Source organism: Magallana gigas, chromosome 7 (genome assembly GCF_963853765.1).
Source record: "Magallana gigas chromosome 7, xbMagGiga1.1, whole genome shotgun sequence".
In the NCBI taxonomy this organism is placed as follows: Eukaryota; Metazoa; Mollusca; class Bivalvia; order Ostreida; family Ostreidae; genus Magallana; species Magallana gigas.
This window is the reverse complement of record NC_088859.1, coordinates 51538020-51563296: the sequence shown is the minus strand read 5'-3', so window position 1 is coordinate 51563296 and position 25277 is coordinate 51538020. Positions and strand designations below refer to the sequence as shown.

The window sequence follows — 25277 nt, the reverse complement described above, 5'->3', positions numbered from 1 at the left end:
ATGAGTTTAAGTACAAATCCACGCGCGTAAAATTCTGTCAATATGGACTTAAAAATGAATTATTTAAACAATAAAATGCTTCATTTGGTGATTCATGCGGGATATAAAGGTTGGGACATTACAGAAAAAATACATATTAAGCTGCATTAGCAGGTTATGTAAATTCTTTTCTGCAATGATCGCTACCTTAATAACCCGCATGAATCATCAAAGAAAGCATTTTATTGTTTGAAGCACACTCGAAGATGTCAATACAGGTGTATACATGTAATTAGACACACCTTTTAGCTCACCTGAGCTGAAAGCTCAAGTGAGTTATTCTGATCACATTTTGTCCGTCGCCCGTCTGTCCGTCTGTAAACTTTTTACATTTTGAACTTCTTCTCTAAAACTGCTTGGCCAATTTCAACCAAAGTTACCACAAAGTATCCTTAAGGATGGCAAGTATAAATTGCAGATATTAAAGTCCTATCTTTATGTAAGAAAAGGGGGCTGCATTTTTTAAAATCTTATTCTCAAGAACTACGTACTGAGTCGAATTCAATGTAATTTAGCATAAATAATCCTCATGGAAAGGAAAATATAAATTGCAAAATTTATGGGCTTATTCTGTTTCAAGTCTGAGTTATTACGAAAATAATAATAAAGGAAATGCGCGTTTCAATCAATTCATAACTTCGGGTTCGGTATTCCATACTTCGGGGGGGGGGGGGGGCATAAATGTTTCACAAACATCTCTTGGTTTGCGTAATGGCTGATTAATGCAATGTGTTTTGTTGAGTTTGTCACGTGACAACTTTTTTCTCTCAAATGTATTCATCAATCAATTGAGTAAGGTTATAAGGAAGATTAAAGTAGTTTTTGAATGTTTTTGATTTAAGGAATTAAGCGCACTGAACTGAAGTACAATTTTTTTCTTCACATCTATAGGAATTTTTTAAATAAAATACAATAACTATTATAATATACATGTATTTGTTTTAAAAATACAATGACTGGTAAGTAGTTGAGTAAGAAAATGTAGATTTCTGCTCTCATATATTTTGATCGCTTTATAAAGTGTGTGTGTGTGGGGGGGGGGGGGGGGGGTCGGGTGGGCAGAACGAAAATATACGGAATTGGAAAATAACAGTGTACCCCTACCAAAAGATTAGTTTTATATCTTGCATAGGAATTTTTATTTTCGGTAAAAATGGTAGAAAGGTACAATGTCAAATATTAAGTGCATGCAAAAATAAGTGTAAAATTCGAACACTTTACAATATTTATTTTCGTTATTCTACCGAGGGGCTATATGGCACAATATCCTTTGAACGCCCATATGAAGTCATTGATGCTCAGGTGAGCGATGTGGCCCCATGGGCCTCTTGTTTATAAATAGCAAGAAAAAATATTGATTTAAATATATTACGTATATACTTTTTATGTATCATAAACTTATATATTATATATAATGGACTTTTTAAATTTTTAGAGTAATAGAAAAAGTATTAAAATCCCCCTGAATCTTTTTATTTAATGTAGTATTACACAAAGGGTATCATTAAAAATATACGAATGAACATCATAATACTTAAAAAGAGATCACAAAAGTATGAATGTACATCTAGAAGTCATCTAATTTAAAAAAAAAACCAGTTTAACAATGTATTTCCGTGTTGTAAGTATTGGTTAATTACCACATGAATGATATAGTTTTTTTATGAAACAAAAAAAACAAAACAAAAAACCCAATCGATGTTATCTACAGGTTTACGCATCAGCAAAAAGCAATTCGTCCTGGGGTCTTTCTTCCTGTTGAACACAACAACTGCCAGTTCACTTTCCTTCGCCTCGTCTTTACACATGAGGCGCTAGATGGACATCGTGGACACTTCCGGTAATCTTTCAGAGGAGGTACGCCTCGCGGAGATAAGCAAGGAGATCTCTAGGGTCCTCCTCCCAAACACCGTCTTCTTGGCGCTCTGTATCTTCATTGGAGTCCTTGGTAACGCTATTGTCGTGTTTGTGTACACTGTCCGACTGGGCGGGGAGGGTGAGGGTCGATATTTTGTCCCGTACCTAGCACTGGTGGACGCCTTCTCTGTCAGTTTCTCCGCTGGATTTAACTTGTCCTTCAATCTATTCCCTGTGAATTACAATGACGAGACGTTGTGTAAATGTGGCTGGTTCCTTGGGTATCTGACAACTGTCATGTCTGTATTACTGTTACCGGTGATTGCCGTCCAGCGCTACCTGAAGATCTGTAAACCTCTCGGCCGCCAGATGTCGCTTCCATGGAAACGTCTCTTAGTTGTACTTGCTTTCCTTGGATCTGTCATCGTCTCTGTTCCGTCTTATTTTACTTACGGATTAGATTTGGTTGAAATAGAGAAAGTAAACATCACAGGAAATGCCTGTCGTAGACTAACCTCTGCCGACTGGAAAACGTTTTCTCTTATTCACAGCGCCATCTTGACGTCGATGATTGCAGTAATTGTTTGTCTGTTACTTGTTCTCTATGTGAAAGTGGGTAAACAGATTTATTTCCGCTACACAAAATCAACTAAAATCACAACGACTAGGAGCAGTAAATTAAAAGAACACCGACTGAAAGTTTATAAAGTGACGCTGATGTTTATGTTGATAACCGCCATCTTTTTCTGTTGTTTTGTGCCAAAGATGATCTTGTTTTTGTTTGAGACTACCTCCGACCGGTTCTGGGACACGCAGTCTTCTGGAATGCTGCTAGGACTCCGATTTGTCGATATGTTTTTTGTTGTCAATAACATTGCCAATCCAATCGTTTATGCGTTCATGGACGACCTGTTTTCGGCGGAACTTAAGCAGATGCTTTCTTGCAGACGATCAGCCATTTTGCGCAGACGACAGGTGACGGTGACGTCAACTGTATGAACTGTTATCAATTCAAGAATCTTATCAACCCGTTTTCTTTCTTTGGACTGATATTAAGAAGACTTAAAACGTTTTTATTTATATTTCATTTTGTACAATACAGTTGTTTTAAGTTCATTTAGTGATTATTCTTGGTTATTAACTTAAGGTGGTATGTGACACCTCCATATTGTGACTTACTTTCTATCGAAATAAACAATGAAACCAATTATTATTTTCAATTTCTTATTCTTTTTTCTATATCAGTTAGCTAACAGCGTAGCGCAATGAGTTAGAGGGTTGCCTACGGATCTGTAACCCATGAGTTCGAATCCCACCGGGGCTTTTATAATTTTTAACTTTTCAAAATATTTTAAATCTTAATTTTTGATCAAATTTTGTAAACCGGTGAAAGTATTTCGATTATATTGTACTTTTATTCACATTTATATCGACAGGTGTCCCATACCACCTGAAGTATGGGACACCTGTCGATATAAATGTGATTGTCATCTAAAATTCGGAGATCCTGGACAGGGGTCTGTCTGAGGTCCTTAGGTCCTAAGCTCTATTGCCTGTTCTTAAAACTTTTTGTGAATTCTGTCGCAGAATGTCATTTAATAAATGCATAATATTGTATGAGGAATACATGTATATTAATGAATTGAACTGTAACACCAATAAACCTCACAGTTTAAAATTTGTTGATACATGTAGCATTTTGGTCGTTGGAAAAGTAAGATATATTTAATACTTGTATAAACATGATTTAGTATTGCCCTACCCTACTCAGTTATCAGCTACTAGTGCTGCAATACAATCAGATAAAGCAGACTGGGCGGATTTTTCGAACATATTCACTCATTTTTTTAAGCTATGATATTTTGATTTCTTTAAACACAGTGACTGATCAACACTTTATGATGCCTACTTTAAGGATGGGCTGGGGTCGAGAGATACAAATGTAATAGCGCCTTCCTTGAAGTCGGAAAAAATTGTTGTCTGAATTTTTAATACGATAACCAATAAAACATCTGGAATAAAAAAGGAATTAACCTGTTACATTATTAAAAGACACATTAACCTGACATTGATTACCTCATTATGTAAGTCTGTCTCATATTCCCGGTAAAGGCACGTGCATTTTTTAGCACATATCCTTGTAGTGATGGAGCCAATTTTTTACATCAAGGAATTTGATATGTTTCCCCTTTGTGGAGGAAATAGATTTTTTTCTTTAATCAACATAATTTATACTCATTCATCTATTCTAAATATTGGGAAGAGCTGCGGAAAACCAGGATTGAAATTCCGTTTCGACCTGACAGTTTAATTTCAAGATAGAAAATAATTCAAAGTTAGGTATACATAAAAAAAATTTCATTTCGTCACTTGTATATGACCACAAATCGTTGATCCTTCAATTAGACATTATAACCACAAGCTTACACAGTCGTATGTCTACTTATTCATGCGTATAGCAATTATTAGAGTTATATGTGGCCTATTTAACAACATATAAATAGTGCCCGTTTAGGAGGGTAAGAGTTGAAATTGACACCCCGAGAAAACTATTGTCAACCGACGCGAAGCATTGCATTTAAGCCCGATTCTTAAAAAACTAGATATAACTCCATCACCATATTTTCACAGTGGTAGTGAAATACCACTAGTAGATGCCCCTGATTTCGGGCCCCAAATGTGAATTCTAAATTTTTAATTGCGAACTAGTTCACTATTCAATTGCGAACTGCGTTCTAAAAACCGATTGCCGTTTTTTATCCTAAACGGGCACTATTTTTTTTATTATACTGAATGAGAACCAATGTATGGAAAGCGCTAATCAAAAATGCGGGTTTTTAAGGATAATCGGCTATACTTTCGTGGGGTATCTCGACTTTACAGTCTGCACTTTTAGATAAAAATGTAAGCATTTCAGTCACTTATAGCAGGCGTTTATCATCAGACTGATTGTTAATGTTTGACTTTTATCCATTTAAGTTAACTTTGGAAGTTGTCTTTGAAAGATGTTTATTGCTATACATATTCCACGAATATATACCAAGCATTTTCAGTTAAATTCGATCACTGGTTCTTCTCCATGCCTTGAGATTTACACCAAATATAAACATACCATCGTTTTTGAAAGCTTATTTATGTTTGCGTAGTAGCATTTTGAAAACTACACTTAGATATCATGCCGGCTATACTTTTTTCAGGTAGATCGCATGTATTGCGTATTAAGCATTTCATACTCAACACTACTGCAGTACACATTATGTAAGAATATAAAGTTTTAGATTCCAAACAATACTACATATCACATCATTTTACATGTCATTCAAACATTAAGACTGTAATTGCTGTTTAAAAATAAATACAGTTGGATTGGTACTCTGAGAGGAATTTGAATTTGGAGCTATTCGATGTCTGTGGTAAAAAATATGTATCTATAGAGAGTTCATCTTAACACATATAATACTTTTTGAAGACATTATGTCTCAATAAAAGACTGCTGGAAACTCAATATTTATGTGTTGGCCCAACGCTTAATTCTAATTTTCTCTTTTTAATTTGATTTATTTTTTGAACTATGTAATTTTTTAAAAGTTTATCTTTTCATAACATATATAAAATGTTGAAATCGTGTAAAAATTCCGTATTTTGTAAATCATGGGTTTGTGCGTCACCATGACTCTATGTTTAAATAATTATGATAGTATTAACAGTGGTACGATGTGTAGTTGAAGTAAAATTGTTGCAATAGGTATATTTGGAAACATTCCTCACACTTACATTACTGTTTAAGATATAAGTAAGTATGATATAAAACTAAGTGATATATCTTTAATACCCAAATCAAGCATAACATCTCCATTTAAAGCAACTCATTACAAGAATGCGCATAAGCATATTAGTCTCTTTACTTGCCTCTGATAGTCTTAAAACACCATCACAAGCCCCGCAAAGTGAAGTGGTGCAGTTTGTTTACATGTAAAAATGGCGACTCTTGATCTCGAAGTAAATTTTACATACTTGATTTTCCGAAGTCGGTGGCGTGCTACGAAGACATTTAGAAACAAGTAAAGAGACAATATCAGAAGAATTTAATGGTACTTATTGTTTTCACAGAGTTTGCGTGTAGGTAAGGTTAATCAGTCCAAAATTAGCGCAAGTTTTTGTGCGCAATAAATATACAATATTTTCAATGGGTGGCACTATAGCTCCCCGGTCGTCCATCCGAATTTTTCAGGCTCAGGGAGCTACAGACTTGCAGCTAGGATACATGTACTTTATATGCGTTTATTTACAACCAGGGACAAATGAACAAATACCAAACGTCTCGCGTGATGCGATTTCAAAGGTTGTTTTATGCATCTTTTTTTTTTATTCTAAAGAAAACATTAACAAAAAATCCTTTAAAAAAAGAAATGTGTTATTTTACTTCATTCCTGTAAAGGATCATTGTTTCGAAGATTAAATTCTCACATATGCCGTGTCCACAATGACTTTTAAACCGGGTATATATTTTTTTTTTATCTCATACGTGTGATTTATACTACCCGTGTAATAAACCTTAGCTTTATCAAACGGGTGATGTTTTATCAGATACTTCCGGTCCGAACTGTTTTTGACACAGCCCCTCGCTTCACGCTTGAGTGATTTTGAAAATTTTCAAGTATATTTAACATCTACTATTTCTACAAGCAAAAATTGATATAAAATGAATTTTGTCGAAGATTTAAATTATAAATATGAAATAAAACACATAACTGTGTAGTTTATAAAACTGCAAATAATGTTAGCTATCAATGAGTTCATCCTGACGACGCGATGAAAACAGAACGCTTTATTTGTGATTCTATACCAGAGCTTACCGAAATTACCGAAACTCACAACACTTTTTTCACCACCAGTAAGCTTTAATAAAAAACAATAACTGTTCCTCGCACAAACGAGCATTCGCAACTTTGTGTATGTCAACAAACTTATTTATTCAAGCTTCCGATCAGTATTTCTATCTAATCAATTGACTAAGCTCTAAGAAAAAGTATCTATAGCTAAAAAATTTATTTCAAGATTTATTTCAAAGAAACTTTACATAAAAACGGTTAGATTTATCTCTGAAATGACGTACTAAATTGTGTTGCGCAAGGTCACAATAACCGCATAACACAACGTTGCATTATCGTTTGCTCTTTGATAACTTCAATTCGAGTCACATAAGGGACTGTCTTAAAAGCTTCATAATATAAATCAAACTATATGAGATAAATAGAACATCTATAGTTGTGTGATTTAATATTTACTTTATCCAACGAGTTGAATTGATTTAAATATTGTCGAGGCTTGTATGAATGAATGAATGAATGAATGAATGAACGGTCTAGTTATATTAATTAAATCATGAAATGTTAAAAATAAAGGAACACAAATATGACTATTTGTTAAATACTATTAACAGAAACAATAACTCGTGTAATAAGAGCAAGGAAAAAAAGAAAATCCCATTTGAACATATATTACATCATGCTCTATCAATTTTAATTAAGAACAGAATGTAAATATACATTGACTGATGGGCTTTATTACACAAAAATATAACCATCATGGTTTGTTCAATGCCGTAAAAACTAGGGTTATCAGGAAAAAATAATCATTAATCCTGATAAAATTTTAAGGTCTAACTTAACAATAAGGAAAAAATTAAAATAGTTTGATATTGAAAGTATCAGTAATGCATTAATTACCACATTAATAAAAACTCCTTATGAAGTTGCATAGTGCTGAGATAATGTCTCTTTTTCTCTCTGTTATATACCATCATATGTGTATATGATGGTATTCTGTGATATACCTGAATAAAATAAAAACAATTATGAAATGAAAGTCATTCGGTTAATACAATCGATGCTTGCCGGCATCAATAAAAGCCACTACTTCTGTAGTGTTCTTTCTTGTTCCTCAGGCAGATTGATAGCCAGACATGAGGCGCTAGATGGACATCGTGGACACTTCCGGTAATCTTTCAGCGGAGGTACGCCTCGCAGAGATAAGCAAGGAGATCTCTAGGGTCCTCCTCCCAAACACCGTCTTCTTGGCGCTCTGTATCTTCATTGGAGTCCTTGGTAACGCTATTGTCGTGTTTGTGTACACTGTCCGACTGGGCGGGGAGGGCGAGGGTCGATATTTTGTCCCATACCTAGCACTGGTGGACGCCTTCTCCGTCAGTTTCTCCGCTGGATTTAACTTGTCCTTCAATCTATTCCCTGTGAATTACAATGACAAGACGTTGTGTAAATACAGCTGGTTCCTTGGGTATCTGACAACTGTCATGTCTGTATTACTGTTACCGGTGATTGCCGTCCAGCGCTACCTGAAGATCTGTAAACCTCTCGGCCGCCAGATGTCGCTTCCTTGGAAACGTCTCTTAGTTTTCCTGACTTTCCTTTGATCTCTCATCGTCTCTGTTCCGTCTTATTTTACTTACGGGTTAGATTTGGTTGAAATAGAGAAAGTAAACATCACAGGAAATGCCTGTCGTAGACTAACTTCTGCCGACTGGAAGACATTTTCTCTTATTTACAGCGCCATCTTGACGTCGATGGGTGCAGTAATTGTTTGTCTGTTACTAGTTCTCTATGTGAAAGTGGGTAAACAGATTTATTTCCGCTACACAAAATCAACTAAAAACACAACAGCAAGTAGCAGTAAATTAAAAGAACACCGATTAAAAGTTTATAAAGTGACGCTGATGTTTATGTTGATAACCGCCATCTTTTTCGTTTGATTTGTGCCAAAGACGATCTTGTTTTTGTTTGAAACTACCTCCGACCGGTTCTGGGACACGCAGTCTTCTGGAATGCTGCTTGGACTCCGATTTGTCGACATGTTTTTTGTTGTCAATAACATTGCCAATCCAATCGTTTATGCGTTCATGGACGACCTGTTTTCGGTGGAACTTAAGCAGATTCTTTCCTGCAGACGATCAGCCATTTTGCGCAGACGACAAGTGACGGTGACGTCGACCGTATGAACTACGACTAATCATGTTAACACAAGAACTTTATTTTCTCTTCTTCTATTACTGAATTTCAACGACTTAAACAATAAAAGTTTTTATCCACAGTACAGTTTTGGAGGACGACTTGTGGTATCTTTAGATAATTATTCTAAGTAAAGGAAAACATAATACGAAGCAAATGATACAAAAGTGACCTCAGTTTAAGGGTTTCTGTCTTGTTCAGTAAAACATGCAACAATCATTTGTTATTTTTCTTTAGTGTGAAATAAGAATTCTAGATTCAATTGCTATGTTTTGAATAAAATGTATTAAAAAATCCAGTTGATTTCATAAACAACTACTTGAAAAGGTTAATGTTTGATCAAGCAATAAACAATGATTATCATTAAAAACAATATCAATAATTGATACCGCAAACATGTTTTGAAATTACATTAGAATTTAAATGATTTTTTTAAGGAAAGAATCCTGCTTTAGTTCATTCTAATATCCATCACTTTTTTCGGTGCGCTTTTTTCCGGTAAAGAAATAATGTATAGATATACATGTGTTGTAATGACACCGTTAATTGTTAATTTGCCGTCATTGAAGGGAAAGTAACAATAATTTAACGCGTCCAAATAATATGCTTTACAAAATGTCTAAGCCACAAGCAATGCAAATAGATCCAAACATAGCGTTAAGGAAGTAAACATGCTGTATTTTTCTCAATAACCGAGGATTAAAACATAGTTAAACAAGCAGGCAAGCCTTTATTTCGGGGCTCTAACAACATGTAAATCAGTTCGTTTTGATCCGGTCATAATCCCACTAATCCGATTTCATTAGATACCAATACACGCAGACCGAACAAAAATGGCGGATATTGAGTGAAATTTTCTGTGATATTTTTCTGTTCACTATCCTGACAGAATGGGGATAAACCAGAGTAAGAATCTGCACGCCATCAGCGAGTTTGACAAGGTAACCGCCAGCCATCATACAGGGCTATATAACACGCTCTTTGTCCGTCAAATAACCCCGAGCCTCTCAATCTTTTTGTTGTTTTTAATCCATCAGTATGAATGAAATATTATAATCAAAATGCAATCACAGATTTTAAATTTTCAAATTCTTAAGTATTTGACCAAATGTACTTTTCAAAAAACTCTGAAAAAGGGAAAAATGTTTGTCCTAGTTGTGGCGAACTTCAGTGACGGTTAAACCTGTTAGACAACAGAATGGTGAAAAGAGAATATACAAAGTAATAAGTTTATGGATGGCAAAGTTCAAAGAAAGTACGTCACAATATAGAGCACTGGTTGGGTTTTATATGTACATTGTATCCTTTTATGTGTTTTGTTTTTAAAGCAACACATCCCGACGCTCAATGGGGAGATCCCCGAGCAGAAGCAGGACTTGCCCCGACCCAGCAGCCTCATCACGACCAAAGACGAGTTCTTCAAGATGCCGATGTACAAGGACATCGATAGTTACATTCTACAGGTAACCTCTATTGTTTCATCAGATTCTTAACATCGGTTTAACAGTGATTAAGACTTGAGGAAGCTTGGTGATCAACAAATCCTATTATAAATTTCAAATATGATTTTAAAAAATATCAACAGTTTTCTATTATTTAGTACTTAAAAACTCATAAATTTTAGCAAAGAAATTTGATGATTTCCTGTACATGTATTATTATACAGAGATGTGCTCCAAAGATCAATATAGTTTAAAAATTTTAATGGTCATTCAGCCCTTTAATTTGGACCGCTCATTAGAGTTTTAAACTTGGTTCAAATTGATTCACTTGGTTGACTGGTTCAGGAACCCTGCAATAATTTTGTTATATGTTACTTTCATGTTCCTTGATATGGAAGCCTATCAAGGAATTTTAATTAAAATTTCATTATATGCTACCTTTTAATTCAATTCATATAAAAAAATAATCAATCACGATATTTTACTATTTATGCCGTTTTTATCACACAGGCACCATCCAAGCTGCTGGTTGGAACCTTTGATGACGTCATCAACTTTTTTAAATTCCGTGACTACTGGAACGATATGGCACTGACTCGCGCCATTTTTCTGTGGGTCGTGCATCAAGATATCTATAACTTGAAGGCCGCTGATGAGCCACCCCCAAATTCCCCCCTCGAGTTTTTCATCAAAATGCAGACCAGCCAGGGTGGATACGCGCACCTAATATGGGGTCTCTGCAAGTGAGCATCGTTTGTTGGTGGTAAAACTATGAAGTAATATTAATTGACGAATCGTCTTTATTTTTACATTCATAACATGTGATATCGACTATTTAAAAACTAAACTGTACTTTTAAGTTTATGGGTCAGCCGATTTTCAGGATGATTTCATATCCAGTAACCTGCTGCAAGTTTTAGATTTGAATAACATGTAAATGCACTTACGCTTTGGCATTGTAAATATATGGCAGTTTACTTTTGAATTTTAAAAATTAACATCAATATCTATGTCATAAAGTTTCCCATTTCCTTTATATTCGTTTATTACAGCATGCTAGGCGTCCCTTGTGTTATTATTAATGGAATGACTAAAAGCGCCGCCTATGAAGTCGGAGGCAAAGTGAACCGGGAGAACATGGGAGCTCAGTGGAACGCCGTCTTTCTAAAGGGAGAGTGGCGCTTTATTGACGCATTCTGGGCGTCAGCATGCGTCGTTGGAAAGAAGTCCAAGGAGTGGAAATTAGTGGACGCTGACGGAAACTACGTTGATGAAGATGAAGATGATGATGGTGCCTACCAGCATGTCGAAAACGAGGTCAATGAGTTCTATTTCCTGACGGACCCTCAAAAGTTCATCTGGACCCACTACCCTGACGAGGATGAGTGGCAGTGTCTGGAGAGCACGATCTCGGTCACGGAGTTTGAGGAGCACGTCTATCTCCGGGAACGCTTTTACTCCATGAACATCAACTTGTTTGACGAGTTCCAGTTCAAAGAGATTATTATACCGGAAGAAGGGGAACTCGAGTTACGGTTTGGGTTTCCAGAGGAAAAGACGGAAGACCTACAGTTCCGGTACGCAATGTACAGAAATAAATCGGACGAAGAGTTCCGACATCATCTAAGATTGGATCGGTTTGTTCTGCTTGAACAAACAAACGGTCTGTTGAGGCTGTCAATGAGATTCCCATTGTCAGGTAAATTTAAATTAGATGTTTATGGAAAGGATGAAAAGATACACGAATCATTCGATCTGATATGTTCTCATATGATTCACTGCACGGTCCCAAAGAAGGATTGCCTCCCCTTGCCTGACCAGCCGGCCATTGGTTGGGGGCCAGTTCAGGAGACGAAGGATTCGGGGGTAGTGCCAATAAGCCATAATAGTGCCGTAATTGTGACTGAAGACGGCAAAATTGACATTAAACTAGGAACCAACAAAAAAATGGAGATACATCAGCTTCTAAAGAGTATCACTTTAGATGAAGCCACACTCAGTAAATATATTCTTGTACGGGAGGAAAATGGAGAACATTTCATCCACATCAGACTTCCACAAGGTGGGGAGTATGCTCTGAAGATATACGCTAATGAAGAAGGACTCCCAGGTGATGCGGATAATATATTAAACTACCTCATTAGCTGCTCAAATGATGATATTCAGAATAAACCTTTCCCCAACGTCCCCGATGGCATGCTTGGGAAAAAGGCCATAGCTGAAAACATTGGAGTCAATGCAAGAATCCAAAAGGGTCGGTTTAAAACGAAAGATGGTCGAATTCGTCTGGAATTTGCAGCAATGAGTTATGTAGAACTAATGGTTGAGATTCATACGACAGACCCCGAGGCGATGAAGTACCTGAAGTCCTACCGTCAGACCATCGAAGATAGATGGGCGTTTGACATAGACTTACCTGTCAAGGGAGAATACTCCATAAACGTTTTTGCGCGGGAAAATCCAAAACGCAGTCGAGTGTACAATGTCCATTCATATCTCGTTTTCTCAGACGGACACGCTTATAGAGACACCAAGGAAGAGTTTAAACCGACCAGAGTTTTAACAGAGACCATTCAAACAGCCGATAACGAGGCTTTGGTTCCCATACCACGTGGTTACCTGGATGTCGTCTGCTGTCTTCAGCGTCTCCACGCAAACGATCCCCCGGACAGTTCTCAGATTGAGATCATCGATCACGACAGCGACAAGCTGTTCCTGGCGGAGCTCAACGATTACGGCGAGTACATGATGAACCTTTACGACAAGGACGAGTTCGGACTCTTAAATTGTATAGCCCGTTACCAACTCAACCGTAAAACAACAACAGAGCTCATGCAAGACGACCCAATGGTGATAATGGACCGAATCAAGGAAGAGGTAGAGGAGGATGAAGACAAATCAGAAACAAAATCGGAAACAATGGACAGAAAGAAAACTGGAGCTACTTTAGACATGGTGAGAAAACGACGTCACATTTTGATGTTGAAACGCCGCGCCATGGAACTGGGGGATCGAGATGCATTAGAGCAGCTTGTCATTGCTTACGAAGAAACAAAGCCGGCCGAGAATGACCCGACGCTGACATCCGCCAGGAAACTGTTGCACCTTCTCAACGCTAAAGACCGTAAGGACTCTTTTAATGATAAACAATATCTTTATTTTCTTTAATTTGCTCTACACTACTGTACGACATCATTTGCTATGTTTTAATTTTCTATTCTTAGAACTTGCAGCCGCTTCCCGAACTCGCCATCTTGAAAAACTGAAACGTGCCATTCGTGAGGCTAAAGAGGCAAATTATGACGGAATTCTTAACCTTCAGATCGTGACAGCTGAGCGCCTGCGTGACAAACTTGCCAGGATAGAAAAGTTACGTCACAATATCCTCGTCATGGACCAATCAACTGCAGCCGAGCTGAGAACCTACACACATCCGCCAGAGGGCGTTCGTCAATCAATCATGGCCGTCTTGGTTCTGTTAGAATATCCTAGAAAGGACGTTAAGGTATTTGTACACAATCTCATGTATTCTCTTTTGTCGATGATTGGATGCACTTTTTCATCATACAAGTAGCATTGACTTTATCATGAATCTGAAATTTAGGATTGGAAGACATGTCAGACGATTCTCTCAAGATCAGGAAAAGAGTCTATTATGCGGAAGGTTTCCATGTTTGACCCTAAGTATTGCTTCCTGGATGTGGCTCTAGAGGCCAAGAGAATCATTTCTCCTTTCACGCTGGAGGAAATTCGGGATGTTAGCAATGGCGCGGCAGCTTTTTACAACTGGGTAATTCAGTCTGCAAATTTTAAAGATCTTTTATAGATGCATTAATTGAATGTTTTAAAAAGAAAATCGGGCGCAACAATGCCCTGAATAGTGAACGAAGAGACGATACAAGTGCATTTTTCTAGTGTTACTGTTTTTTCGGTTTTATATTTAAGTTTTTTATTGGTTTTTTACTTTTTTACCAAGGCGTCGGGAATGATACACGAAGTAGAACAGACAGGGGGCGCTAGTCGTCCAATGGACGAGTGGATGAAAGTGACCGAAGATGTCCGAAATGTAGAACAAACAATCTCACGGGGTCCGGCGTCGGCCCGGACCAGTAGGTCACATTTACCCCAGCTACCGGACAAACTCCCTAGATACAACACCCAGGATACCATCAACAGAACTTACACCGTCAAGTCCCGCAACTCTTGACCAAACAAATCCAAATAGCACTAAAATCAATTGCGAACTGAATGCGCGAAGATATAAAAGACAAAGATATAAAGACATTTACAATATACATGTACATGTATATAAAGATAGGATGAAAATATTTTGTATTCCTGCACATACATGTATGTCATGTAAATTATTTTTGAATGGTATATAAAAGTAATTTGTTCTCGTGAATATATGTCACAGGCTAGCATCTGCACATTTTGGAAGATGATAAACCAGTTCAAATGGTTATCTTGTATATATTGTATCAGTACTTATGATACAAAAAATATTATCCTATGCTTTTATGCTTGTCTTTAAATAAACGTTATTCATCAAAGTAAGCAAGTAATTAAACGGTCGCAATTCAGCAAATTCAAATATTTTTTTTAATAATTGTTCGTTGATTAATACAAATTAAATCTTTTGACAATTTTCCCGCTATTTAGAGTTTGTAAACACAACGAAGAAAAATTTAATCCTTAAAAAATGACAAAGACACAACATGATGTCGACTTACATGTATCATACCATTACTAATTAAATAGTCTGTATGAAGTCCCACTTTTAATATGCAAAGTCTAAACATGCCAAACAATAGCAGCACCATGCTTAGGCTTTGATATAGTTGAAGTGATCATTGACCTGTGAAAGCGATGGCAACACGATTGCTTTAATACTCCCTAGCTGTCAGGACTACATGTGCCTGGTCGTCTTTACATGTACTCTGTTCATCCAAGTACCCCATTAATGATGTACTCCTTGTGGACCTAGCTTTATATACTTTAATTCTTCTTTAGTAGAGTTCTCTACACCTCAGATAAAACTTATATATATGGATGAACAGTCAAACATTCTTCTCAAATTTTGTAATTTAAAAAGAGAAAATGTGAGTCCTCTCTAATCGGCCTCTTTTAGAAAAATTAAAATTTTGGTTTAAAAGGCAATGCATGTAAAAATCTCATAATGGAACAGTAAACAACAAATATACTAATTTAAAACTTCGTCTCCTGATTTAATTATGGTTTTTTTTATTTCATATTAATTTCAACGGAGTAAAGTAACGCGCGTACCTGCTTGAGTTTTTATTAAATTTATTGTTGGCGAATTCCAAGATTTTATTCTGAACTTTTTTATATACTAGAAATGACACTCGATTACAGAATTATCAATATGGGATAAGCAAGGCCAATAACACGTCGCAAAAGGACTATACAGAACATGCACTATCAAGAAACTAGTATATGTAAAGTGTACAATATGATAGAAACTAGTATATGTAAAGTGTACAATATGATTTTTTTTTTATCATATGTCTTTCATTTAAGTAAAATTAAGACAACGAGCAAGGCACCTGCATGGACACATCAAGAATTTTCCTGACCAGATATCACAGTTTAGTAGTTAGTTTTCATTCTACTTCTTCTCATTATAATCAATCAATAACTCGTGAAGAAATATTTAAATATTTGAATCTGGTGTGATACCCACAATGGGTTAGTGGTAACATTATACCTGTTTATAAGAATAAAGGGGATAGTACAGAACCCCAAAATTAAAGAACAATTACTCTTCTGAGTTGTTTTAGAAAATTATTCACTGCTATCATTAATGAAAGGTTAAACAAATATGCTGATAATGTCCAACTCCTTTTAGAGAACCAATCAGGTTTTCGTAGAGGACATAGTACTATAGATCATATTTTTTATTGTATTCTCTTATCGAACTCTTCAAATTGCATAAGATGAAATTATATTGTGCTTTTATAGATTGTGAGAAAGCATTTGACTCTGTTCGGCATATTGGCACAAGGTAATATCGAAGAATATTGATTGAAAATGTTTTAAAGTTATCACTTATATGTACAAAGGTATTACGTCTAAAGTTTTGGTCAATGGATTAAGTTCTGAATTTTTCGAATGTACAGTAGGAGTAAGACAAGGGGAAAATTTATATTTGAATGATCGTGAAGGGGCATGGTCACGATTTTGGTCAAATTTTATTTTTATGTTTTTATTATTTACAATGCTTTAGAAATGAATTTTTAATGTCCAAATAAAACTTGAGAGTCATTCGTAGAGTTATAAGCAAGATACACGGCTCACAATTCTTTGTCATATAAACAAGGCTCGTGCCCTGTTTTTGTTCACATACTAAGTTCAATACACCAGTAAAAATATTTTTAGCTTATTTTTCTTTTTATTTATTTTAAGCATAGATAAACAGTTCTTAACGTTCAACACATTCGTTTTAGGTTTAAAACTGAACTTTTTACTCCAACGTTCAAAATATAAACAAACGCTTTGTTTACATAGCGAAGAATTTCAAGCTCTGTAACTCGCTTATAACTTAACAAACGACACTCAAATTTCGGTTGCCTATTACAAAAATGCCTTTCTGAAGCATTGTAAATATTAAAATCAGAAAATTAATCTTTGACCAGAATCGTGACCATGCCCCTTTAAGGAGTATCTGTATATAAACAATGTCAGAGGTTTGCCACGCCTGTCTGAGAACATAAGGAAAAATCTTAATCTTTGTTTATATCTTTTTGTCTTATTGTATGCAGATGCAGATGATACCACCTTATTGTCAAACAATCCAGAAGATTTTCAACACTTACTCAATGCTTTTTTTTCTAGATATTGTAAAGATATTGGAAAGATATTGTAAAGAGTGTCTTAGGGTTATTAGTAAAAAAACTAAAGTTGTAATATTTGGTAGAGGTAATCAAACCAACTGTTTTACTTTTTAAGGTTCCCAATAAGAAAATGTTAAGAACTTTAAATACCTAGATGTTATATTTTGTAAAAGCAACTCTTTTGATTATTGAACTTGAGATCCTCAACACCTCAACTTTATGGTATATGGGGAACTTGGAAGATACCTCTTAACAGTTAATGTTAAAGTTAAAATGATTCCCCCCTGGGGTAAATTAATTTCCAGAATTCAAAATTTTCAGCAAAACTTTTTAATGTATTGAGGAATTTTAATAACCAATGGTGCGAAGCCATTAAGAAAACTTTAAATTAATGTGGATTGACATATTTATGACATCAAAACACAATAAACATACCCTGGTTAACAATCCAATATCTGACAAAGGGGACAGTTTTGCCTTACATACCTTTACATACTGACTAGACGAGGGCAGCTAAATCATTGCGGATTACACTCTGAAATCGACACCTATTTAATAATTCTAATCCTTTTGATTCGCGACCCAGTAATCGAATAATAAGGGATTATGAAAATGTTAAATGTAGGTCAAACGGTCAAGTTTTACACACATAACAGAGAAACAGAAAACACTGGAATTGTCAGTCAAGAACCGCTTCTGTGTTGCTGTGTGATGACGAGGGACAATAATGGGGTCAGGGGCATCTAAAGCGCCATCTGTTGACACATCAGCAAGTCAGGATAAGGTAAGAATTACTGTTAAGGGTTCATTTACATTTTGTTCATGAGTAGCTGGATATATATTGTTTTACGTTAACAACACATGGACTATTTGATATTTTGCTATTTCTGTAACAATTATAAACACTTTTGAAATTTGCTAAAATAAATCTAATTATTTTAAACACAGAATTCAAAGAAAGCCGCGCCAATCCACCGTGGAACTGTGGGTAAGAAAGGGAAGCCCAGTCCACATCCGCCTCTTACTTCAAAAAAAGAACTCCTTAAGGACGTCGACCTAAAGTTTATCGATGATATTGCGCTGCAGGTGGGTTATTGAGAGAAATGCCGCTAGTTGTTAAAAAATTAACAAATATTTGAACCATAAACAATAATGTTTTAAATCTTACAAACCTGTATATATTGTCTGTTTACTGCTTGCAAAAATATGCATTGCATGTCTATTGCTGGAACACAGCTTATTATTTCTATATTATCTGTGTCTGTCACAGTGGTTAACACTGCTTATGATACCTACATCATCTGTGTGTGGTCCACGCTGCTTATGATACCTATATTACCTGTGTATGTGGTCACCACTGCTTATGATACCTACATTACCTGTGTGTTTGGTCCACACTGCTTATGATACCTTCATTACCTGTGTATGTGATCTCCACTGCTTATGATACCTACATGTAGATTATCTGTGTCTGTACACACCCTAGGTTCCCGCCGACCTTCTGGTGGAGGATTTCTGGGATGTAGTGGAGTACATGATTGTGACGCCGGACGGACAGGTCGTCAATGATCTGTTCAAAGTTCGCGCCATCTTCCGCTGGATAGTGTCGTATGACATAATGAACATCGACACCGACGTACTACCGCCCGACGGATCCCCGCTGGAATACTTCCTGAAGATTCAGTGCGAGATCGGCGACCACGCCCACCTCTTCTACACCATGTGCTCGTGCGTTGAGTATTCCTCTTCCATATTTCTCTCCCATTCTGCTAAGTTAATACAGAACTATTTAGCAAATTAAGATGCCCATGTCCATTTTAATTAATTTACTACAAACATTAAGAATGTTATTGTATTTGCTGATTGAGCGTACTAGCTATATGAAACAAGCACATGTGATTTTTATACCTAAACACGAAACAGTTAACTTTATTTGATGTAACATTAATTAATAATTTACAGAACGCGTTTGGTATTTTATTAGTGTTGTTATGCATTAATCAAACGAATGTTAGATAATTAATTTTCCCCTTTCTGTTATAGACTAGCGGACATACCATGTGTTATCATCAACGGGATGACGAAGAGCGCCATGTACGAGCTTGGTGGAGAAGTGGATAGAACGAGTATGGCCTCTCAGTGGAACGCCGTGTATGTGGAAGGAGAGTGGAGAATTGTGGACTGTTTCTGGGCATCCGTGTGTGTTGATGAGAGGAACTCAATAGACAGAGTGGAACTCACAAAGAAGAACCGTCTAAAGCGAGTGATGGAGGACGGCGAGGGCCCCGTGCCATTCAATGACTTCTATTTCCTGGTCGATCCGGAACAGTTGTTGTGGACCCATCTTCCGGACGAGCCTGCATGGCAGCTGGTGAAGTCTACGATTACAGAGAAGGAATTTCAAGAGAGGGCTTATGTTAGAGAACAGCTCCACATACTGGACATGGAGATTGGAAATAACTGTAAAAACTGTATTCTCTACACAGATGGGGATCCGGTCAATATTGTGTTTACGTTACCAATGTCAGAAGGAAGATTCTACAAGTTCGCCTACAACCTTAGTCAGATGAAAATGGAAGTGATAAATGGCGAGGAAAAGCCTGTAGATTTACTTCTCGAACGCTTTGTTTTCTTTGAGCACACAGAGGAACAAGTCAAATTCATAATCAGACTACCGGTCACTGGAATGTTCCAGTTTGATATTTTTTCGGTTGATGTGCAACATTCCAAATCCTACAAACTTCTTTGTACCTACTTGATTCAGTGCGATGGGAAAAGCGACTCTATTCTGCCTTTTCCTGATTGCCCCGACCTAGGGTGGGGTGTAACACCTCACGCAGAGGATGCTGGGATACGTTTAAGAAATAAAGAAAACCTTTGTGGACGAATCACCACGAAAACCGGAGAAATTGAATTTATATTCGAGGTACAAGATATTCCTTTTCTGTCTAGTTCTTTGAAAAATGTGCTAATCAATGAAGCATTATTAAGCAAGTACATTTTGTCGCGAAGAGATAAAGAGAAGTATATAGTGAAAGTTCGATTACCAAAAGAAGGAGAATATGCATTGAAAATATTCGCCGACGACGGGGGAAACAAAATAGAGAATTATATTCCAAAGGACATCATAAACTTACTCCTCTATTTCGATGGAGGCGAAAAGATAAACGAACCTTTCCCTAATGTTGCTGGTGGCAACGTAGGAACAAAGCCCTACGCAGAAAAGTTTGGTATTGACGTCATAAGTTATCAAAACGGAATGGTCAAAGCTTGGGGCGGGAAAGCACGAGTTGAGTTTGAAACACACTCCGAGGGATTGGTCCTAATGTGTGACTTGTCTTCAAGTAACAAAGACGCCCAAGCAAGAGGTAAGATAGAGAGCACCCATGTGGACAACCATTGGGTATTTGACTTAACACTTCCCGTTCCGGGCGACTACTCTATGAATGTCCTAGCGGCCATAGACGAGGACAGTAACAATGTCTATGAGATTCAAAGTTACATGATAACTTCCATTGTCAGTGATGTTAAGCGCGTGAAGTTTGCAGAGGATACAAAGGAGGAGGACGACATTATTACAGCAACTATTAGGACATCAGAGGAAACCATCACAATCCCAATCCCGCGTGTAGACGTGACAGAAAAAGTCTTCACACGTATAAGTCGCCGCGACGGCAGAGACGGAGAAAACGGTACGCGACCCTCCGTGGCGGTCAACTCCGACACGTTCGACATCACCTTAAAAGAGGATGGTGAGTACGTGATGGATGTGTGGGCTCAGGATAAATCAAACGTGTTGGACACTGTAGCGAGGTTTGCTATCTGCCGCCGGCCTTCTATCGACTCCTATACTGATGATATCGACGCCTTGATAGAATCTCTGAAACCTCAAGCAGAAATAGAGGAAGAGATAGAGGAGAATATTGAGGAGCAGCAACAAGCAGAGGAAGCGATAGACGAGAATGATGAAGAGCAGCAACAAAACGATGATGTAGATCAAAGCAAAGTGTTAGGAGACGACGAAGAAAGTGATCGCCAAAGTGAAATCAGGAAGAGAGGTGATAGTGAAGTTGAGACACCTTCTCATACTCAGAAAGATGATAAAGAATCAAGCAGTGATGCTGAAGAGGACAAAATAAATACAAACGACAATGAAAAACGAGAAGAGTCAGAAATTAATACTGTAGTTTTTATCCATACCACAACTAAGCTTAAAGAAGAAAGTTCAAAATATAAGAATGTCAGCACTGACGAAAATCGCAATGATCGCCCAAAAAGTACACAAGAGGAAAATGAAGGTCGTCATTCAGCCGATAGCATTCCAGCTGAAAACCAAATTGCCGCAGGTACTGTTACCAGTGTAGTTGTTAAAGAAGGCACGCAGAATAGGGACTCAATTTCAACCAAATCAGACGACAACCAAGAGAAGGAAAGTGACGATGTCTTTAGTTCCTCAGACGGGAGAAGCCTCGGGGACGTAGACTCAGAGAGCATCTTCACGGTCCAGGAAAGCGACAGAGAGGACTCCACGCGGAACGACAGCGTAAGCGTGTCCGCGTTCGGGAAAGTGGCAGCGCATGTCATCGCCGAGGACCAGGTGGACAATGATAACGACGACGATTACAGCGATGATGAAGACGAGCGCCTTACCATGGAATCTGAGGCCGAAGTTAAGCCCGACATTGACGAAAAGAACATGGACAAAGATACCAAAGATAAATACCGTGCTGGTCAGTTATGATTTTATATTATGCCTATAGAAACAAATAAATGATGTAAATTCGGATTCTTCAAAACAGTCATACATGTAACCATATTTTCAATTGATTACAGCACGTCGACGTACGATTGTCCGTAAGTTAAACAGAGCGATACGAAACAGAAAATTGAAGGAACTGGTGCGCATATTTGGAGAATACAAAGCAACACAGCCTCCAAAGAGTGATGAACTACTAAAGGAAGCTCGGCGGATCATTAACCAGCTGAAAGCCAAAGACAGTAAGCTTAAACATTAATGAGGCTAGATATATCTGGCTCTATTTTACGTGTATGTTTTTTAAGAGCTTCTCTTATCATATATAAAGAGTATTGCGTGATTTTTTTTTAATGAAAATATTAGTTTTTTATGACAATTCATAAAACCCTTACTGATAAACTATCCAGATTTGATAAATGCCACGTTATCAAAAGACCCGGATATCCTACGGGAGGCGATCAACCGTGCCCACAAGTATAACTACAACATGGCGCTGACGGTACAGATCCTGCTGGCTAACCGTCTGCTGGAGAGGTACATCCGGATGAAGAAGATAGAGACCACGGTCATCGACATGAACCAGAACGCCGTCACAGAGATGAAGAAGTACACCCAGCCTCCCAACGGGGTACACCAGACCCTGGGAGCAACCTTCCTACTCCTGGGGGAGGGGGCTACAGTTGTCAAGGTGACCGATTCATTACCCAATATCCAATTCAGTTCTCTAGAATAATTAACTGTCGATATTGTATTGACGAGCACGTTCAAATAATTTTGATTATTTATGTTTAAACAGGATTGGAAAAAATGTCATGCTTTGTTGTTTAAAACTGGAAAACAGAACATTCTACGACGTGTTGCGGCATTTGATCCCAAAGACACCAATCCTACCATTGTTGCAGCTGCGCAGAAAATCTTGAGTCCTTTTAGGTATCTGCAAATTCGTGATGTCAGCAAGGGAGCGGCAGCATTTTTTACTTGGGTAAGTGGTGATACATTGTTATGATTTTCATTCTTGTTGTTTTATTTAAACAATAAAATGCTTTCTTTGGTGGTTCATTTGGGATATGAACGTAGCGACATTGCAGAAAAAAAACATAACCCGCGTTTGCAGGTTGTCCAAATTTGTCTAAAAAAGTTTCTGACTGCAATGATCGCTACCTTCATAACCCGAATGAATCATCAAAGAAAGCATTTTATTGTTTATATTAACATCTCTCTAATTGACATTCTGATTATGAAAAGTAAGTAAAATCCACTAAAATACACTTAATGTACGTATGTACGTTAGCTAAAAAAAAGCCAAATCGTCTCCTATGAGACTTTGAGTGTGACACCATCATGATTATTTCGTGCAGTCCGTGATATTTCGTAGGTCGCTGTAAGTTTAGACCAATCGATAAACAGGGCGTGTCGATATCTGTCCTGTCATCCTGGCTGTTTCTTTTAGGTTATATTTACATCTACCAAATATTATTCCCTCTATTTCTTACGAAAACGTATAGTTAATTCATAGCTTATTATGAAACAGCCAGACTGAAATCTACACGCCCCGTTTATCAATTGGTCAGCGCTGAAACTGAGAAGAAATTGTCAGGTCTGAAATTGACACGCCCCGTTTATCGATTGATAAAAACCTACAGCGACCTACGAAATATCACTGACTGCACGAAATAATCATGATGATGTCAGGCTCAGAGTCTCTCAGGAGACGATTTCGCTGTTTCTTTTAGCTAACGTGTATGTACATAAACAGTAATTTAGTGAATTTTAATTACGTTTCATAAATAATTTATTAATTAGCTAAAAGACAGATGTTAATATAAACAATAAAATGCTTTTTTTGATGAGTCATGCGGGTTATGAAGGTAGCGATCATTGCAGAAATTATTTTTACATAACCCGCGTTATTGTTTAAATGAACTATGACGTGTCATATTTCATCTCTAATATGACATTGTTATATTTTAAATTCACAGTCGTGAAATAATGTACCCAGGACATTCGTGAAATAATTTCATTCGCAAAAACGTAACGTACTGTAGTATTATGTACATAAAAATGCGTTAGACAATTACACATGTATAAGCAATGATCTTTGAGTTCATGCAAAGATGAACGTTTTATTAATCTTCAATGGGCTTTTTTACCACAATGTCATTTAAATATTCAGAGTTATCTTTCTTTCAAACAGTGGTTACAAGTATGACACACAAGTCTTTTGAAATATTTTAGGCTAACAATATGGTTCAACAAGCGGAGTCTTACAGAAACTCACTGCGGAAGAGCGGGAAAACGTCCGCGCGGAACATCGGGCCTAGATCCTCCAGTATGGCGCCTCCCAGCGGCAAACGCTAGAAGAATACTTACACTGAGAGATGACGTCATGAAAGCGCGGATCTGGATTTTTCCGGGGTGGGGTGCGAGGATTAATTGTTTTTGCGGGCGAGGGGGGGGGGGGGGGGGTATTATAACGTATTCGAACCGTATTACGATTTAATGTACCCAGGAAACCTCAATCGATGATAAAGATGAATATCTTAATTTGTTTGAGAAATTGTGATCAAGTGTACTCATGTAGCTTAACCAAACTGTATTGAACAAAATTAATCAAACAGTTTAAGCCTGCCCATCTTTAATTCTTCGTCGTAAATGATATACTGTATATCATCTCCACAGAAAAAAAATAATCATTGCTATTACAGAATAATAAGTCGCTTGTATGAAGTACAGTTACAATTGTATCGATATTTTGCATTAATTTTATTAAAAAATTATATGATTTTCACTTATGTTGTTTTGTACCTACTATTGGTTTTTCTGATTTGTACAAAAATGTGCTTATTTGGAGACCCTTTGTAAATTTACAATATGACTATAAGACATACTGAGATAGTCTCATTTCACCTACATCAAAATATTAACTATAAATTATATCAGTAATACATGTACCATACATGTATATATACAAAATATATGTAAACTAATAAGCAATTTTTTTTAGCTGGTCGGTTCTCCTACCTTAACACTTAGGAATGTACATTTTGTATTTTTTAATCCTGCTTTACTTTACAAATAGTACATTGCTTTACCACAGCACCTTACATTTTATATCCTTTTGTAATTATTTTCTCTGTACCTCGTGCAACATAATTTATGATTCAAGTGAAATAAATGAACTTGAACTTACACCATTTCTATATCCATTATTATTCAGATATGAAACAATAAACATAATTAAAAAAATACATTTATGTTACATTCACAGATTGTATTCAATAACAAAGAAAGAATTGTTAATGAA

At 36.8% G+C, this 25277-nt stretch overlaps 4 protein-coding genes across 4 annotated transcripts; all 4 read left to right on the top strand.

The window, feature by feature from the left end:
- Nucleotides 1–1598: 1598 nt before the first annotated feature.
- LOC105338052 (pyroglutamylated RF-amide peptide receptor-like) lies at nt 1599–3104 on the top strand. Its single transcript, XM_011443022.4, has one exon. It carries the CDS (start codon nt 1858–1860, stop codon nt 2893–2895), a length of 1038 nt encoding a protein of 345 aa, XP_011441324.2. The 5' UTR covers nt 1599–1857; the 3' UTR covers nt 2896–3104.
- A 4769-nt stretch (nt 3105–7873) lies between these two features.
- On the top strand, nt 7874–8329 carry LOC105338059 (substance-K receptor). The gene has a single exon (XM_011443032.4). It carries the CDS (start codon nt 7874–7876, stop codon nt 8327–8329), a length of 456 nt encoding a protein of 151 aa, XP_011441334.3.
- A 1374-nt stretch (nt 8330–9703) lies between these two features.
- Nucleotides 9704–14942, top strand: LOC105338051 (uncharacterized). Its single transcript, XM_011443021.4, has 7 exons — nt 9704–9862; nt 10250–10384; nt 10874–11106; nt 11416–13487; nt 13588–13868; nt 13968–14153; nt 14340–14942. Exons 1-7 carry the CDS (start codon nt 9812–9814, stop codon nt 14568–14570), a joined length of 3189 nt encoding a protein of 1062 aa, XP_011441323.3. The 5' UTR covers nt 9704–9811; the 3' UTR covers nt 14571–14942.
- Nucleotides 14943–17944: 3002 nt separating this feature from the next.
- On the top strand, nt 17945–25097 carry LOC105338050 (uncharacterized). The gene is made up of 8 exons (XM_034459062.2): nt 17945–18001; nt 18166–18303; nt 18704–18945; nt 19261–21947; nt 22051–22215; nt 22381–22661; nt 22770–22955; nt 24209–25097. Exons 1-8 carry the CDS (start codon nt 17945–17947, stop codon nt 24329–24331), a joined length of 3879 nt encoding a protein of 1292 aa, XP_034314953.2. The 3' UTR covers nt 24332–25097.
- Nucleotides 25098–25277: the final 180 nt, after the last annotated feature.

Bases quoted from the DNA above. Each gene is read 5' to 3' on its own strand.
- LOC105338052 (XM_011443022.4), top strand. From the start codon at position 1,858: ATGGACATCGTGGACACTTCCGGTAATCTTTCAGAGGAGGTACGCCTC.
- LOC105338059 (XM_011443032.4), top strand. From the start codon at position 7,874: ATGGACATCGTGGACACTTCCGGTAATCTTTCAGCGGAGGTACGCCTC.
- LOC105338051 (XM_011443021.4), top strand. From the start codon at position 9,812: ATGGGGATAAACCAGAGTAAGAATCTGCACGCCATCAGCGAGTTTGAC. The intron at 11,107-11,415 runs GTGAGCATCGTT...CGTTTATTACAG, and splicing joins CTAATATGGGGTCTCTGCAA to CATGCTAGGCGTCCCTTGTG. The intron at 14,154-14,339 runs GTAATTCAGTCT...TTTTTTACCAAG, and splicing joins CGGCAGCTTTTTACAACTGG to GCGTCGGGAATGATACACGA.
- LOC105338050 (XM_034459062.2), top strand. From the start codon at position 17,945: ATGGGGTCAGGGGCATCTAAAGCGCCATCTGTTGACACATCAGCAAGT. The intron at 18,002-18,165 runs GTAAGAATTACT...TTTTAAACACAG, and splicing joins CATCAGCAAGTCAGGATAAG to AATTCAAAGAAAGCCGCGCC. The intron at 22,956-24,208 runs GTAAGTGGTGAT...GAAATATTTTAG, and splicing joins CGGCAGCATTTTTTACTTGG to GCTAACAATATGGTTCAACA.